The sequence below is a fragment of the Calonectris borealis genome, chromosome 17 (assembly GCF_964195595.1).
Source record: "Calonectris borealis chromosome 17, bCalBor7.hap1.2, whole genome shotgun sequence".
Lineage (NCBI taxonomy): Eukaryota > Metazoa > Chordata > Aves > Procellariiformes > Procellariidae > Calonectris > Calonectris borealis.
The window spans coordinates 4140123-4158762 of record NC_134328.1 but is presented as its reverse complement, the minus strand read 5'-3'; the positions used below and the strand labels follow the sequence as shown (position 1 = coordinate 4158762).

The following is an 18640-nucleotide window of genomic DNA, read 5'->3' as shown; positions in this document are numbered from 1 at the left end:
TAACTGTAATCGTAGGTAGGCTGAAACACATTCATTTGTGTTTTGCCAGCACCCCTGCTTCTGCCAGCTACACTGTTTGTTGGGAGCTTTCTCTAAAATAGGAAGTTAATAGGTAGGTATGGTTTATTGCAATACACACCAATAAGTAACATTCTATTTCCACTAATTTTTGGATCATATCTTTTATCTGAAGACCAGAATTTAATATAAATTATTGAAGCATTTTTAACATTTTAGCATTGAGGATGCTTTGACAAGACAGCTTATTTAGACTTTGATGCCCATTTTCTCCTTTATATTGTCTGATGGGATAAGGCATCTCAGAACTGCAGATGAGAGAACAAGGCTTATCACTTTTTCTATAAAGGTCTACCCTATAAGATCAATTAACGGAAAAGTCAAGGAAAATAGAGGGAGTCTAGAGAAAGGAGAAGGTCTACCACAGAGTGATGCTTTCTCTTTCATTATTTTTGTTCTTTGGAGATTCCCTCCATTCCCTTTGAATGGAGGTAAGAAGGAACATGACACAGATAAAGTACGAAAGACAGTTACTAACCAAAGCAGCAAGAAAGCTCCCTTTTCCCCACAGGGAATCTTGCGGTTACTCAGTTCAAGTAACTGCAACTAAAGATAAATAAAAACCCCAAATCTTTTACCAAGTTAAACACACCTTCATGTCAGGAAAAGCTATTTCTTAGAGTCTTGAGAGAGAGAAAAAAATAACCCTGAGATACCTCCTCACTACTACTAGCTATCAGAGCTTTCTCTAAGACCAGTGAGGACTCCTTCCCCCATGACTTCCAGTCAGCAGAATCGCAGTTGAGGTGAGCTGTCTGCTGACCACGCCACATCCACAACTGGTACCCAAGATGCATCAGGGAGGCTGGAGACAATTCCACAAACAAACAAGGAAGGAACAGCTTTCCATAACACTCTTCATCCTTGGAAAACTGAAGGATATTTACTCAAGTCCCTTCTGCTTCAAAAAGATTGTTCCTTAATCTTTCTCCATTTATTATTGCATTTATACCTTGTATTTAGTCAAGAACTTTATATGTCGTGAGCAGCATCATTCTTAGAAATCTATACATTAAAAACAAGTCCAAGCAAATTCATCCCATGCCTACCCCTCTACCAGTCTCAAGTGAAATTTCAGTCGGAATAAATCCAGAACTCTTGGACTTAGATTTGCCTCAGGAAGAAAAACAAACAAAGAAACCAAAACAAACAAAAACCCACAAATTATGCATACCATTAATCCTTCAAGAAATTCCTGAAACTCAACTCAGTGGTGTGATAGGAAAGCCATTAGAATTTCCCAAGTGGCTACAATCAAGATAAAGTTTAAGACAGTACTCCCTGCTCGTTTTACACAGAAATAGAAGGCTACTGAAGAGAGATACAAAAAGTTGGGAAAAAATATAGACTGAATTGTCAATACATCATTAGTTTAGAACTTTCCTTGTACCCCAGCTGTAGCATTGTATTCTTCCTGGATACGCTTATTCTAATTTATACCTTGTTGACCAATGTAAACATGAGAAACAAGGAATGCACATGCTGGAACGTGACTGCAGGTCTGCGTGGCATTCAGTGCAGTTCTGAAAATTGGATCCTGTATATAAAGTATACATTAATCAGTTCTCAAGGAAATGGCTTTATTTCCCAGTTCTATTTTGGAGGTTAAACAGAAGGAGAAGGAAATGTTTCCTTCAGAAAGAACACATATCATTCATACTAACTGCCGATTTCTGCAAAACAATGGCTTTGTCTTCGTATCTCCCCCATCCACTTCACAGAAAGATATTAAATTGGACTGAAAGAAGAGAAAGTGGAGTTAAAGCTCTTGGTGAGAGAGAAAGAGGATTTGTAATCTCTCTGCCTCCCCTCTTCTCACCGCACACCCACCTAATGATTAAAACTGAGCTAAAGCAACTGCTATTGGACTACACCGAACTAGACGATTAAACAGAGCAACGACAAGTTCAAGTAATTACCAGCCAGATGCGAACACCAAGGAAGGGAGTATTACATTCCCTGAACCCCTGTGACTGCAAAGAAATAAAGGAATGTAAGTGGCTTTTTCAGACACCCTACAATCACGAAGCCATTCTCCCTTGTTCAGTAATTTCAAAGCCAGCATAAGCTTCATAAATGGTTTGCATGCACACACACACAAAACCCATTCTGTGCTGGTGTAGTGTTCAAAAGAGCAACATTATTACACGCTTTATCAAATCTATACTTAACTTCTCATGGTACAGTACATGTAAAATCTGCAGACTGAATCTATTTGTGTAAACTGGAAAAAATGGAGGAGGAGATGGCATGCAGCCTGAGGGGAACCCTCATTATTACAGCTTTACTGATACTGTTGGTAGCGCCAGCAAGAGACCTTCTCCTGTGCACAAGGTGATAACTTCGAGGACTTTGATTAATGTGCATTACTCAGGCAGATGAATTCAAATCTACCCAGCAACTTCTGATACTTGGATGAGTCTGATAAGCAGCTGGAAGGAATGAAAATTCCTATCCGAACTTATTAATGCATACTAGAAAAAATACTTTTTTAAAAGTAAAATCTAAAACGCATATATACCACAGCTGAGCTTGTCTCCTAAATGGTTCCAAAGGAGGGAATAGACTCGGTCTTCTAGCCACCTTGATGGCAAAAGATGATAGTTGCAGTACGGTGCCTACTTTTCATATCAACACCCCCAATCTCCTGAGTGTATTATGGGGACTTGAGTACCATGACAGAAACAGTAGTTATATTACTCCATGACGGCAAGGATGTTAGTTTTAATGAGTACATTTGGCCTGAATACCTTGGGGTATAGAACTATCCATGCATCAGGCATGAAAACAAATTTTAAAAAAAACCAAAAAAACAACAACAAAAAAACCCCAAACCAACCAAACAAAAAAAACACCAACCAAAAAAAACCCCAAAACCAAACAAAAACTTTGAAGAATCTTCTTCATATCCACCATCTCTCTCAGTAATTGCTTTATATGAAGTGAAAGATGTTGGAGTTTGTGAGCATCCTAAACAACTACGTTGAAGGCAATTGTATTTTTATCCCAGGAACAAGCTCTACTCTAATGTACGTGTGTAACACCGTATTATATATTTTCATACCTACACTGCGCTTATTTTATTTGAGGAAACCTATGGAGGGCTTGATACAACATTTCTAGGGCCAGCTCCAGCCCAAGATCAGGCACAGCTGTAGAACAGAGATGTTTTTATTTCTTACTACTTTTAAGCTCCAGAAAGCTCTTTCTCCTAATAGCACTTCCTGCTGTTTAATAATTAACTGAAACTATTCCGGACACAGCTCCAATAATAAATACCAAGATAGCCACAATACCTCTAGAGGTTTTCCTTGATGAGTCTGCCTTATAATTGTAAATCTGGAATTTGCGCAGTATATTTAATAGTGGAGAAGTTTATATATATATAGATTTATTTAAATGTCTAATTATTTAGCATGCTTTTCACGCTTGAGTATCTCAACTCTGATAACTTGACAGGGTTTTTCTGTTGTGGTTTTGTATTTGGTGTTTGTGTATGTGTTTGTTTTGGTTTGTGGTTTTTTTAAATTCCAGTGTCTACTTATGAGGAAAAGACTCAGATCACTAGAGCCGTTTCCACTGTGTACCTGGTGAGTTAACAAACAGACGGTGCAATTATAGTGACAAGTATCATACCAGAAGAGACTTAGAGAAAAAATAGTAAGCAACTCTGAAAAAGAAACCACCTCTCCGTCTGGTGTTACTGAAGGCATCAACTTCTCCCATCTAAAAACCTCAAAAAAAGAGTGACTGATAAAAGATGAGCTGTCCCAAATACCACAAGGATGACAGAAAGCCACTCAGTTAAGAGACAGACTGTTTTTCATCCATGTTAACTAACTTAACACTTTGAAAATCAACTAAGACAAAACTGAAGAGAATTAGAACATGCCCTTGGAGGTCTGTAGAGGGGCTTTGTTGAGTACTCCTACCCCTGCAGTAGCAGAACAGCCCCTAAGAAAATGCCACAAGCCTTAAAAGAATTTGCATCAAGTAGCAACAAAATAATTTTGAGGGACTTCCTGAAGAGAGAAAATGTCAGAAAAATTGCCTCATGAAAAATAGGTTATAGATGCTGTAATATTCCCTCTTTATCAGCTCTCCATGGATTCCCACCATGTATTGAGTAATTAATTTAGGCATCCAGAATATCTGAAAGGGATCAGGAAAAAAAAAAAAACAATTGCAAACAAACCTCCATACACACACACACAGAGTTTAAAATGTTATTCACAACCTCACATAATGTGACAGGTGTCCTGGAAAGACACTATCATTAATACATACCTTAAATGATAAGATTCCAGCCAATTTCCACAGTATTTTAAACAATCTTTACACAAGTAAAACTTAAATTTAGTTCAGAACGTGAGTAACTGCCACGCAGCTTTTACTTAAAAGAAAATTATAGACAAGCAGCATTCCATTCGTATGCGATCAGTATACCGAGACGTAGAATCTCTGGGTTTTTCAAAAACCACCCTGTACAAAATTGTATTAAATTACTATATGTGCAACAGCAAGAGATAAGAAAGAGAGAGCTATTTCCACTGGAGCACCAAAGGATGGTAAGGTGTACAGATGAAAATGATAGGTTTCTCTGGCTTGACTGTTATGATTCTAGAGTGCAAAGAGAATAATAAATGTATTGTCATTTATATAAGCCTTGCAACAGTCAGAAGACAGAAAGGTATTAGCATAGAGAGCAAACAGCTCTACAGAAAAGCATTCTCACAGTACTACAAAGGTATCTCCTGCCACTAAATATACTGTAATAATTTGAAACTAATAAAGTTACGATCTTTTATATAATATTTCCACTAATTACTTTACAATAATACACTGTTCTTAGTAAAGATGTCCACATAAACAAGTAAGGGGAGGACTGGGGGGGGGGGGCAGCAGAAGGTGGTGCATGTTTAATTTCATTGATCATTTCATTTGCTGAAATAGCTATCTATTGTTCCAATTTAGGGCGTAGAAGTAGTAAAAGCAAAATCTCTCTTTCTGTATCTACCAAATATTATCATTCAATATTGAGAAATGTAAATTACTCTCTCCTTTCTCAATACTACAATAAAACATCTTATGCTTAGGGAAGCAAACAGATCTTTATATTAAAAAGATACACAGATACACTTTTAAACCTTAACCTTTGTTGAAGAAATCCCCTACGATTTTATGTTCAACTGATCAAGAGAAAGCATGTGAGAAGCAGAGTATTAGCTTGGATTCAGTGGGTTTAGGGGCAGGACTACCAATTAAGCAAAACTTCAATTACAGACTAATTTAATGTATACCCAAGTATATTATTGCAATTCAATAAACATCTCTTCAGAATTAAACAGTTCCAATTTGCTTTCATTTTAGCCTGTGTGCATGCATTACAAATTTGCTATTATCCACACAAAAATTAGTCAGACCGTTTGGAAGCACTCATCCATGCAATCCCAGTGTGTCACAGTGCTGCATCAAACTAACCTCAAATGAACCACTTAACCTTACCTGCTTACCAAACAGGAGCAAGGAGCAGAGGAGTGTACCTTCCCATAACAATATTACTCTCCTAAAATTTTTCTAGCTAGGTGTCTGCCCGAGTAATCCAGCAATGAATCTATCAACTTCTCTCCTGGTGGACATCCAACCATTCATGTTTATAACTTCTAATATACTATAAGGGAAAATTTTTTTCCCTTCTTATATTGTTGAACATGAAAGTGTCTGGCACTGACTCAACTTTGCATATTCTATTATTTGGTTGCTCTGGAAGATTGCCTTCTGTCTATTTAGCTATGATACAATACTAGATATGCTACTCCTGATCATGAATTAATTCCCCCAGATTTGAACAAGATGCAAGATCACCGAGTGGGAATTAAAAGCACCTGGCATCTAATAGGAGCATTCTCTTCATGATCTGTGTAGTCTGAATATCTGCACCACGCAAGACTATATTTAAGGCATCAGTATACTGATCATCAAATGACGGAGTACGTTGGCAGAAAGTACTTCTGTGGACAAAAGTGATCTCATTTCTACAGCAGGCCTCCATTTTCACAGCAAAGTGAAACATTCAGATCAATAAAATTATACTCAGCGAGCAGACCCATACTCCTTCCATTTGACGCCACCCCCATCCCAAACACAGAACGTCTCGGGAGCAACTTAGCCACCTTCTGATCTCTCCACCTAAGAGGCAGTGAGCATCCCCTGTGATGCAGCTCAGGGTAAGTTAAAAAAAAAAAAACAGCACAGTGAATAGCGCTTTATTGCATGTCTCATGGAGGCAAGACTAAGACACATCTTGCATGTGTCAGGCACAGCATCAGCTCTTGAATCACAGTAAATAACAGGGCTAAAACCCTAGCATCCTTCAAGAACTACTGATGTTTCTACCGTGTACTTCAGGACATCAGCAGAATCAATCCCATCATTTACTCCCAGCAGCCTTGAGCAGACTCTTCTGACATGCAATGCTCCATCACAAGATTATTGATGCCTGATAAAATACTGTAAAGGAAGGGCAGATGAAGCTGACTGACAGACAAACTGTTTAGCTGACTACATTACAAGTATCCATAGCTACTATGCATTACTACAAAAGCTTATGAAGAGGGCTGTATGCAGACAAAATTTCTATTCAAATATTTGTTTTAAGAAAATGATTGAAATTCTTGTCACTTTTACCCTTTTCTCCTACTTAAATTTAATATGAATGAAAGAAGAAGGTCCAACAGGATGTCAATTTTTATACATAGATGCCATCTGGGAGGAAATACTCAACTTGCATAAACCTGCTGCTTCAGTGCAACCTACCTTTCACTATTAATTCTGCATAATTCGAAACTCCAGATCCACCATCTGAACGAATGACACATCGGTACTTGCTGATACTGCGTTGAGAGGTGTCAGCTACACTGACAGTAGCAGAAAAACGTCTGTGGTTGACCACTCGAGTGACCATTAATGCTGTGTCCCTTCCATTCCACTGCTGTAAAGGCAGACAAAAAAATGTAAGTTAGGAAGACACACAGATTATGCATCCATATGTAATTCATTCTTTGTTATGCTTCTTGACATTGTTCAGACCTTCACATTCATATCACTAGGTTAGATTTTATACAAGCACAATTTTTCAAGAAAAGACTGCTAGCCATACCCTTGAAAAATTTGCACGGTTGTATGAACTACGGCTTAAATATTCTTATGCATATATTTAAGTTTTCATGTCTATTTGATTTTTGAAACATATTTGGGCATTTGATGTGTTATATGTTTCGAAAAGGCTGGAGAGTGACAGTTCAGACTATACAATTCTACACGGTATATTTAGAGGCCTAGCTAGCATATGAAAATACTACAAATGAATTGATTTTGTACACCTGGGAAAATGCTACAAATGAACAGTTTTTATAAATTGGGCATTTTCAGATGTAAAACTTTGACTCTGGACCAATTTAAATAAATTGGTTGGATGAGCAGACACCCTTATATGTCCAACATTCCTCAACAAATCTCTCTAGACTACATTTTCCCAACTGGAAAAGGGACAGATGAAGAATTACCTAGAAATAGAAGTTCTCCACAGCATAAACACCTGAACTTGCTCAGTTGGTCTAGTTCATTAGGAGTTTCAAAGGAAAACACACTGCTGTTTTGCCAATTTCCAGTAATCAGTTTTTGGGGGTGTTTCCAAGGCTATTTTCATTAAATGTTTCAATTTTAGAGAACAGACAACAGGTTTCCACTAGCAACAATAACGATTTCCTCCGAAATCCCTGCTTCTCACAGGAAAAGGTTCATACTGCTCCAGGTCAGAAGTGTTTTTACACATTTAGTCATAACTGTGGAAAGATTTCACTGAAAGAACTCAAAAAAGATAAAGAATAAGGCAAAAAAAAATATATCCCAGTGGATGCTAAAAGTACACCATGGGTTAATAGATTTCAGATAAAAATGTAATTTTTAGGGGAACAGCTATGATGAGAGTACAATTAAAGTGACTGTCAAGTCATTTTTACATGATGCCGACTGCATTTCTCAACAACTCAAGCCTTTTTCCCCAGTGATAATTTTCATTTTTATGATTAGGTAAACTGATTCCTCCCCTAGTATTTAAACTAGATTTGAAATTGTTATTTTTAAAGCTTATTAAAATGTCAATTAAAAAATTTGAGAAAAATCTGTTAGGTATTTGAGTACAAATGCCATAGGAACCATGACAAAGATGATTCTTATCTGCCTCAGATGTTACAAATATGGGTGGTCAGGCCCCCAGTCACATAGGTCCAAGCTGAGAATAAAAACTGTTGACTGCCTTAAGCGTTCTGAAAGTTTATGTTGGCCCTATGTACATGCACAGCACATATAGCAAGAGAATCCTCTTGACTTGTTTGGGACGTTAAGTGTTTAATGGCACGGAAGTTTAGAAAAAGCAAAGAGCTCAACTATTTTAAAAGCTTCTAGAAGAGTTCTATGCATACAGCATGGTAATGTTGGGACTCCACATATCCGAGCACTTCAAAGAGCAAAAGAAATAATTTTGTCCTTCACTGGGAAACATGCACTCCACATCTCCAGTTTGATATATGTTCCATTTCTAACTCTAGAACTGAAAATGTGTTCTTAAGCTTGTTACTATACCCACCTGAATAGCATGACCAACCCGTAGGGTGAAAATACAGACATGAAGAGAGGGAATGTTTTGGTCTTTTAGTGAGTGACTAAAAGGAACAACCTGCTATCAGTGCAGACAAGGGAAACTAGGAGGAAGAAAAACAGTGGATACAGACTGGTTTTGCCTGTTTTCACCATCCAGGTAGTAATCTTGGACCCTAAGAGTAGGTTTCCTTCTTAACATATTGTCATTGACTCTGGGCTGAGGACATTTTTGGAGGGTGAGAGGAAAGGAGATTGCATAATTAAGCAGAAGTGAAGAACTATTCCACTTGTTCTGTCTCTTCCGCTTTATGACTGAGTGCTTACTGGTGCATGGGCATTTGTTTGAAACCCAAATTTTGCTGTGACTGGCCATTTTCCATTTTCTGTATCATGATTCTGTACTTTGTCACCTTAAATTCTCACCTAGAAACAATTTAAGGCACTTCTCAAAGGATATTGATGAAAAGATTTTGCCCCACCACGCAGTCTTTCTCCATCTACTTATTTTACTTGAAATAGTAAAAAACAACAAACCAAAACCAAACATACAAAAAAATCCACCGCAAAAACAAGCGCATTACTTTACCTGGAGCCAGAGTTTGTCATGCTGCGACCACTTCCCGCCAGCAATGCACTGGAATGTCGCGTTCTGTCCTACATTAACCTCCACGTTCTGAAGTCGTAGGAAATGAGGTGCTTTTCCTAACAAAAGATGCAAAGTATTGCAAGGGTAGAGCAAGGTGGTAATTAAATGTGTTACACCAACACAGATCGAAACACTCAGCAAAGCATTAGGGCCTATCCTTGACAAAGTGATTTTGCAAAATAAAGCTGTCCTTCAGTATTTAACTATTCACTGCAGAGTGAGGTGGATCATCGATCTGACAGAGGATGGCCTAAGGGATCAAACAGAGCTCTGGCACATCTAAAAACACAGACTTAGATCAAATCACAACACAAGTTCATGGTCATCAGCACAAGTTCTTACTGCTTGCTATAAAGAGTAATTGAGTAATTTCTTGTATTCAGAAAATTGTGTTTCTAAAAAGGTCAAAAAAAAATCAAATGCTTCTGAGCTTGTCAAGCATGACTGACCCAAACCAAATTTTCACAAGGGTCTTTTTTTCCTTTTTATTTTATTGACTATCAAGTACATTCTAGACCTTTAGAATAATAATATGTCATTACTATCAAATCAGATATTAAATGAAATATTCATATTACTGACAGTATTGTATCACTGTATTTGTTTAAGACCACTGATATCAGTGTTTTGCTGATACTAAATTCAGTATCGATTCAATATCAAACCACTGATATTAAAATGCAGACATTGCATTTGTTCACAAAGGAACTAGATCAAAGGATTATCTTTTTGACTAAATACCAGACTCATTTACCTCTGTAAGTTAACTCACAGGAAAATAAAAAAGATTACAGTAGTGAATCTGACACTTTTAGATGAACTTAGTTCTTACTGGCCTTCAGAAGAAAGTTTGTGCACCATTTGAAAACTTTTAGTAGGACACACTGAACAGTTTTATGAGACTCTAAAGGTCAGAGTTTTTCAGCTTCATCTTTAACATTTTCTAGTATGATTAAACACTGATGAAATACATAATTTCAGAGGACATACCAACCCATCTTGTTCTATTGGAATCAAATAGCTTCAAAAGGATGTGGGCATCTGTGTCTGTGCATGCATGAAGCTTTACATATAAGTATTTGGCTACTATAGACGCATGAACAGAGAACACATGCCTATACACTATGCCAAATGTTTTTATTTGGCTTCTGTATCCCATTCACCACACGCTCAGTTTGCTGACAGCTCCTGAAAGAGAGTGACTCTGTACCATCGTGCTTTCTGGGGATCAGTAATTTGCATCAAAGGTTACTGGGAAACTACCTCTGGGTGACAGTCAGAACGTACTACATGATATTTGCAGGCTAGTGCTAGTAATTTCTGCCTGCAGCCTAAGGTGGGCAGATACAAGCCAAATATGAAGCTGCGTAGCCTGCGTGAGTGCAGTCACACCTAGTCACGTCAAACTCCTAGTCCTCAGGTCTGCGCAGGTTCTGGACCATAGGGCTGTCCTACGATTGCAAGTGCTCATGCACACGTAGTCAATGAGCTTTTAGCATAATGAAAATTGATACTCCAGTGCATTCCTACACAGGACAAAAAAAAAGGCAACACCAGGAAGATGTTTATTTTTCTCCATTACTTTGTCATTAGGGGCATTTCACTGCGGTTTTGCTGATACTTAGGTTTGTCTGCTATACTGTCATCTATGAAGGTAAAGTAGAAATGAAGAAATAACACCAATAATTTCAGTTACTTCGAGGGTCATCAGGAGCTTCACGGTCCCTGTGTTTTGAGTTATAACAATAGTAAAATAAATATGAGGGGCAAAACCTGTATAAGTCAACGGAACACACTCTGGTGACATTTACCCTGGTGACTGTCATCGCTGGGCAACAAAAGCCACACCAGGAATCAGACAGGACAAGCATTTACAAAGACTGCAGAGAACTTGCAGCTTGTAATGAGTTCTGTATGCTGCAGGTTGCAAACTGATTCGAAACGGAGTAGTTAACTGTTTGAATAATTTCGGTTTTGAGTCACCAAGAATGCACTTAATTTTGAAGAGGGACCTGCATATACTTGGAGAAATTGATTTAAAATTAGTTTAAATACTTCATTAACAGAGGTGTAACACAGCATTCTGCCTCTTTTTTTTAAATCCCGTAACTTTCTTGTCTAGGCTTTGTCCCATAGTTTGTTCAGTGGTCTCTTTCCCAGTAAAGGTATCAGTCATCACCCAACATTTTGTGGAACGCACACAGACCATTTGGGGGATTTGTTTGGATGCTGCCAGTTATCAGCAACATCTGGTTAATACAGATTGTAAGTATTTCTTAATGAAGTAAATGCACCCAAAGGCCTGAACAATGAGCACATGGTAAATACAAATATAATTTAGTTAAACAGCAATTAACCATACTACAGCTATCAGAAATGTCCTGTTAAACTTGAGCAGAACCATGTCTGTCACACTGAATGGCAGCTACTCTTTGAAATTCTGTATTGCAAGGAAACCAGTTGATTTCACTCCATTGATATGATCCGTGATTTTTTTGTGAGCAGCTGTCACTGTCTTACTAAAACTATGAACTAGTGAGAGGGGCTGTTAGAGGCTGTTAAAAAAAATCTTTAGAAGAAACTGTATCCTACATACACAATATAGACACACAAAGTCCTCAAGCCACACTGTAGATGCACAGAGAAACCAAACGAGTTCAGACTCAAAGATTGAGGCTCAAGATTTATTTAAAGGGGGGGGTGGTAATCTAAGCTTATTATTATGGCTGCAATAGAAGAAACGCGGCACTAATATTTTTGCACAGCGTAATGAACCTGCATTAGTTTCTACTGCTGTGCAAGAGTATTGTCTGAATGAGATTTATTTTTAATATCTTTACAGGAGTGCTGAGTGGGTTTAACATTTGTTGAGAGAGACCAATCTTTGGGATATGTCCTTTACCAAGGAAATACTGAAACAATTTGTTTGTTTCTTCTTTTCTTACATTAACCACACAGAATGTTATCAGAAGCTTTTTAGATTGTTTTCTACAGCAATATGATTCAGAAATAATAAAACAATCCGGTTTATATTCTCATAACAAGAGAGGAAGAGAGACTTCCACAGATGTCCTGGTGCCAGCTATAGACTGAGAGCAGTTTTGCCTTTGCACAACCTGCAAAGTTATGTAATCATGCAAGGCTGGTTGTCTGTAGGTGTCTCAGAGGGATACAAGAAGACATTTTAGTGCTGACCAAACTGGGCAAATCACTCCTTTAGACTGCAAAGCCTGGTATGTAACACGTTGATACAGTTAGAAAAACAAAGAGTGCTCACTGCATGGATGGGCGAGAACTCTGACTTCATCCACAGCTATGTACCCTGGATGTCCTTTCAAAGAGACAGATTCAAATATCACCTGAAATACAAAATAAGAAAAAGTTTTCTTAAAAGAATAGCTACACTAGTCATTTGGCCAGTCACCATATTATGCTCTTATGCCAGTGTCCGAGTCATTCAAGGCATTTTGTCATTAATAATGAAGGGATACAAGGCAATTCAGTATGTACATGCATACCAAAGATTGAAAATCTGTTTCATATGGAAAACAAAAAGTTAGAGCAACATTCATTAGGATTAGAGACAACTATGTGCTTCTTTCATTTGGAAGAGAAAATATAGGTGTGTGTATACCTATATTAACCACCAGAACATTAGGTGGATAATCATTTGACATCTTGCTCTTAGTATGCCTCGGAAAGTTGGAGAATGCTGTACATGAGATAACATTCTTTTATCGAATCAATAACCCTGCATGGATTGTTCTAGAGAGAACCTTGATTTGGCATGCATGTCACTGCAGTATTAGAAAGCAAATTACGAGCAATGGATGACCCTGGATTCTAGTTACTGGACTGTAGTAAGATACTCCCAGATATAATAAGGTTGTTCCTGTCTTTCTCTGAATTGAACTAACATGGTCTGAGAATGAATATTCTTAAAAACCACATGTAGTATTCCTCTACATTAATGGCACACTAACTAGCACTTTCTATTTTATTTATGTATCTGGATAATTAAAGTGTTCCACTAATTTGGGTCTGAATAGACAGATATTCAATTACAGATGAACAAAAATCTCATTCTTCCCTATGGCTTTGTGATTTTACTTGGAAAACTGCCCTAATCTGAAGTATCCTGTTACTAAAAATATACAGGCTATCTGAAAATCAGCAGTGCAGAAAAAAAAAACTTAAAAAACTGACAAAGAGATCATTAAAACTAAGTTAACTACTGCCAAATAAGCTAACTAAAAATTCAGGAGAAAGTAGTATTAAATATGATGTAGTTTGCCCGACAATTAAAGGACAGTAGGACGTAAGTTGTAGACTGTGCCCTCATCGCAGTCTACACCTTCCTCATGGGGGGCAGTGGAGAGGAGGTGCTGATCTCCTCTCCCTGGTGACCACCGATAGGACACGAGGAAATGGAATGTAGCTGTTCAGACTGGACATTAGGAAAAGGTTCTTCACTGAGAGGTGGTCGGTCCCCGGAACAGGCTCCCCGGGGAAGCGGTCACGGCACCAAGCCTGTCAGAGTTCACCGAACGTCTGGACGACGCTCTTCATCATATGGTTTAGTTTTAGGTAGTCCTGCAAGGAGGAGGGAGTTGAACTTGATGATCCTTATGGTCCCTTCCAACTTGAGATATTCTGTGATTCTATGAGGAACAAGAAATTTAAAAAGCTAAACTGCAATAGAAAAAAAGAAAAATGCAGACTGATAATTTAACATCTCGGTAGTGCTACCTCTCAAGTTAGTGATTCTCTTCCCAAAGGAATGAAGTGTTATCCTTTACTATTTAAACAAAAAAGAATGGGTGGAGATATAATGGATGCTGTCCTCTGCACTTGAAAGGGATGTCCCCAGTTTCATTCCCTCTTACTAAAGTAATATTCACACTGTACTAAATTGCTCATTTTTGCATGAGTATACAATAATGTTTTCAAGGACAGAGTTCATTAACATGTTCAGCTGGCACAGTTATTACTGTTAGAGCAGTATTCCAGTGCAGCTACTTGTTTCGTAGGAGAAAGTATTTCAGTAATTTGTAACCTCTAAAATTCATTACTAGAACACAAAGTTAATTACTTAAAGCCAGTTTTCAACACTTACTTTCATTCTAAATAAAAGCTGGTATTCCCAGCCTGTCACTGTTTAGCCTCTTCTCCACCTCCTTCATCAGAAGATTTCAACTGTCCAAATGCTGATCACTGCATGCCCTGGCTATGAAAGTAGACCAGTATGTCCTTTGTAAGTACAGAATTACTGTTAATCATTTTGCTTTGCATTTGGGCCTCCAGAATGTAGTTTCTACTCATGTTTCCACTGCTTCCTAAGATCTGCTCCCCTAATTCAAAACACATCCAAATGTGAGATCTTCTGAAATACGTCCATTGGAAAAAATACATGATAAAAACAGGTAGAACACAAAAATTTAACAGGCAAAGATATAAACTAAGAAAAGCTCAAGTGCTAAAAATATGTAAAAACAAAGTTCTACTCCAGAGGAGGGTGGACAAAAAATAGGCGTCCAGGGAGCAATAGGAGCAAGCAAGTCCCTGGAAGATAAAATAATCCAAAAAACAAGTGTTTTGTATTATCAACGTTCTTGATAGGCTTTTTAGGGACTGTATAAAATAAGACTATAAGGCAAGTGCTTAGTATGGAAATTATAATTTATTTCAGAAATGAAATGTCATTCATGATAAAAATTACACTTACTGGGAAGGTCATGTAAGCAACTACTGCAACTCCCTTCAGACTTGAATTAAAGTTCAAGATTACAGCTACAAAATCTTATTTTAGTTTTGCATTTGTGAGAAGCTATAAGCCACAATGAATTAATTCTCAATTTCCTGCAAGCCAAGAACTTGGAAAGAAAAGTTCTCCAAGGCATTGGCATTAGCTATTAGTGCATGGCAAAAGTAAGCACCGATACATAGAGATTCATCTTCTGTTAATTACCGACACGTACTGAGTCTTTAATACAGTACAGTATAACTTAAGCTGATAACAACAGAGTCAGCTCATAAAAAACCCATGTATACTGGTGCAGAATCCACTGAAAAGAATGGAGGATTCCTCTCAATTCACACAATATTGTTTTTATTATCTGTTCCACTTTACACTCATTCTTGTTATTTCCCAGTTCAAACTTCCACATTGTTGTCTTTTTCTGTATTTTGCAGCACCTCAGCCCTATCAAAGCAAGAAGCACAGAAGCACCCAGGTTCTTCTGAAAACAGGGAATTGAGACGCAACATGAGGAAAATGCAGGAATCCATGCTTATGGGGCCCAGTTCTGCAAATTTCACACTGAATATCTCTCATGTCCTTTTAACTTCAGTCAAAAATGTAGTGTAATGGTTGAAACGTAGGCATTTAACAATGCTTTGTGTTTAAGGAACTTCTCAGAAATTAATATTGATAACGAAATGCAAAGCTTTACTCTTAAAAAACATTCTTAAATGCTCCTGAGAACTGCAAATACTAAGTCATTTCATGTTTCCTTACCAATAAGCAATCCTACATTTCACTGCTATATACCAACGTCTGTATTAGCAACGTAGCCTGGCTCATCTGTTGTGGTACAACAGTTTTCTTCAGGCATGGATCAATAACGTTCCTTGCTATACATCAAAAAACCTCTTCCTGGCAGATTCTAGTGCTGCCCTTGGTGCATTCTGGGACTAAGTTCATCCTTATGGCAAGCAGTAATTCAAGATTACATGTATTACCTTTCTCCAAGAACTATTATGGCTTTTTCTCGCTACACTAAAAATATTTGCAGGCTGGGAATCCAAGTACGAGTAACTCTAGGGTAGACATTATAAATCTCCACCATCCCCACGTTTATATCTCAGCAGAGTGCTTTTGGATCCCGATAACTCATATGACCCTTGCACAGAACTGCCAGACCTAAAACATGACCTCTGGCAATTGGCTTGGTTACTAGTTTTCCACTAGTCGCATCTCCGAAGCTCAAAGCACTTGTCAAAGCCTCAGACCCAGGGCAGGTAGTTTCAGACTTCTTGCCTGACTGAATTTTCGATGCACGCTGCAATTCAAGATGGTGCGGTTTCTGTGCATTAAGAGAATAATCCACATTTTGTCTGATGCAGATATGATTTATTTAGGAGAAATGCTATTTCTTCCTTTTTTACCTGGTGCTTTTGAAATACAGAACATGCTTTCAGGCCTCTTGCGTACAAAGAGTTCTCCAGGCATGCAATTTTGATTTAAAGCTGACAAATAACACTCTGATGGCACATCCTAGGTTGTGAGTGTGAAATGAGACACTCCCTAGGCAACAGTGCACCCAAGCTTTAGTCACCCTGCCACCTTCGGACTCCTTTAGCCAGAAGTGTTACTTTAGGCTGCCAAATAGCAATAATTTTGGCTAAGTCCTTCATTGTGTTTTCCTCTTCACTTTTGCAAGCTTAAAGTTTTCTTTTCTTTTTTTTTTTTTTTTTTTTTTTTCAGAAAAAACCTTGATTAAATATATAGGATTGCAGACCATCAACAGAAGATGGCTTATAAAATTATAAAATCAGGGACTGATGATAGATCAGTCTATTAGATCCCCCATAATAGTGGGACGGATCTCAAATTTTAAAAGCCACACTTAAGGAAGAAGAATACAAATATAAGCAGAAGGAAACATCACCCTCATTCATTGAAAAGTAAAAAAGAAAACCCTTGCATTTTCTAGGAAGGACCTCTTCCTAGGCTGTTACTGCTGGTTTCCAATCTGTTCATTTTTGCGCTGCAGTGAAAAATTCTTGTTTGATTTAAAGGATTTTTTGCTCAGGAAAAGCAAACTTGACCTGCAAAAGGACTTGCAAAAGAATTAAGTAAGGCTCAGGAAGTCTACTATTGGTATATCTAAGAGCAGGATCTCTCTTAGTGTGAGATCAGACTGTCTTCCAGGTTTTTCAAGCACCGATTATCTGGGTGAAAGGTCATTTCTGTTATCTCTGTGGAGCACCTACTATGAAGCAAATCTGGTTCATGACCAGGTTCATGTTAATATAAATAGAGTATAAGCACTTTAATATGACTTCAGAACAAGTGACAAGTTGTGCACAGCCCTTAAAACACCACTTTCCCCACATTTGCATCTCTTTAACCCTTCCTCTCACGCTGCATAGTATGCTCCATGTATTCTGCTGATATCCCCAACTCTTTTTCAGCGGCAGAACATTAAAGCAGTCTACTTCAGCTCAGATTTTACAGACCTCCTACCCAGTTATTAGAAGCAAAAAAAAAAAGGGAAAAAAAAAAAGCTTTTCTTTCTCCTGCTTTCTATCCACAGACTATTTGCTGCCTTTTCATAGTTTATTCTAGCATAATTCCTATCTTACTCATGTCTTTTATTAGTATCATATGTACACCAGCTTTTCCTACAAGGTTTAGCGTGCAATTACCTACCAGGCTTTTTTTTTGTCCTGAATATAAAACAAGACAAAAATATGCCTTCAACACCTAACAAGAAGTACGCAAGTCCATTGTGTGCAATCTTATCTAATTAAAACTAAAGCAATGACTGCAAAGTTGCCACATGAAGTTTTAAGTGGACAACTAACAAGTAGCTGTAAAATTAATGTAACCGAAAAACAACTTACCCATTACATTCCTCAACTTTGTGCTTGTTTTAAAAAAAAATAAATCTCCTACCCGAACAAGTGAAATTATGTTACAAGCAGTGCTAAAAGGAAGAGGAACAGAGGATCTGGTGAAGGGTATACTCATGTTGATAACATGGTACGAGATTTTATTAGTAGCTTATATACTTACACCCCCCTCCTATGGGCACACAGGAAAAGTCCAGATGCAAAGCTTGAGTGAATAACGTTCCTTCTTATGGAACTAACCAAGGGCCAAAAATAGTTCAGGCAAATTTATGCAGAGCTACAGTTACACATCTAGACACCCAGTTGTATTTACATTTACACAGTGCCATGGAAAGTACCAATACAACTCTGGTTTTGTGCCAATTTCATGATAAACACGTGGGTTTTAACTTGCCAATAATTTGACTCCCAGTAGTCTATCCATCACGCTGTGACCTGACAACAACTGAAGAAAAAGGGTGAAGCGACAAGAAATAGGTCAAGATGCCTACATAACCCTCTTGCTATAAAACTGCTATATGTAAACGCATTCTGATAGGAAAAATTCAGGAAGGGGAGAAGAATTTGATTTTCAGAATACCTATTGCTAACAACAGCTTAACTCATACCTAGCCAAGT

At 37.8% G+C, this 18640-nt stretch overlaps 1 protein-coding gene across 3 annotated transcripts in view; it reads right to left on the bottom strand.

Annotated features, from left to right (window-relative positions):
- PTPRT (protein tyrosine phosphatase receptor type T) overlaps nt 1–18640 on the bottom strand; it is a 458488-nt gene that overhangs the window by 261277 nt on the left and 178571 nt on the right. For 2 of the 3 annotated variants that reach the window (XM_075166323.1, XM_075166325.1), the window contains exons 4-6: nt 12663–12744; nt 9326–9441; nt 6895–7069 (exon numbers count right to left, since the gene is read on the bottom strand). In XM_075166323.1, coding sequence (XP_075022424.1) covers nt 6895–7069; nt 9326–9441; nt 12663–12744 — 373 coding nt within the window. Of the gene's footprint in view, nt 1–6894; nt 7070–9325; nt 9442–12662; nt 12745–14501; nt 14565–18640 lie in introns of those variants that run through there. The other variant, XM_075166326.1, reaches the window with a different exon arrangement.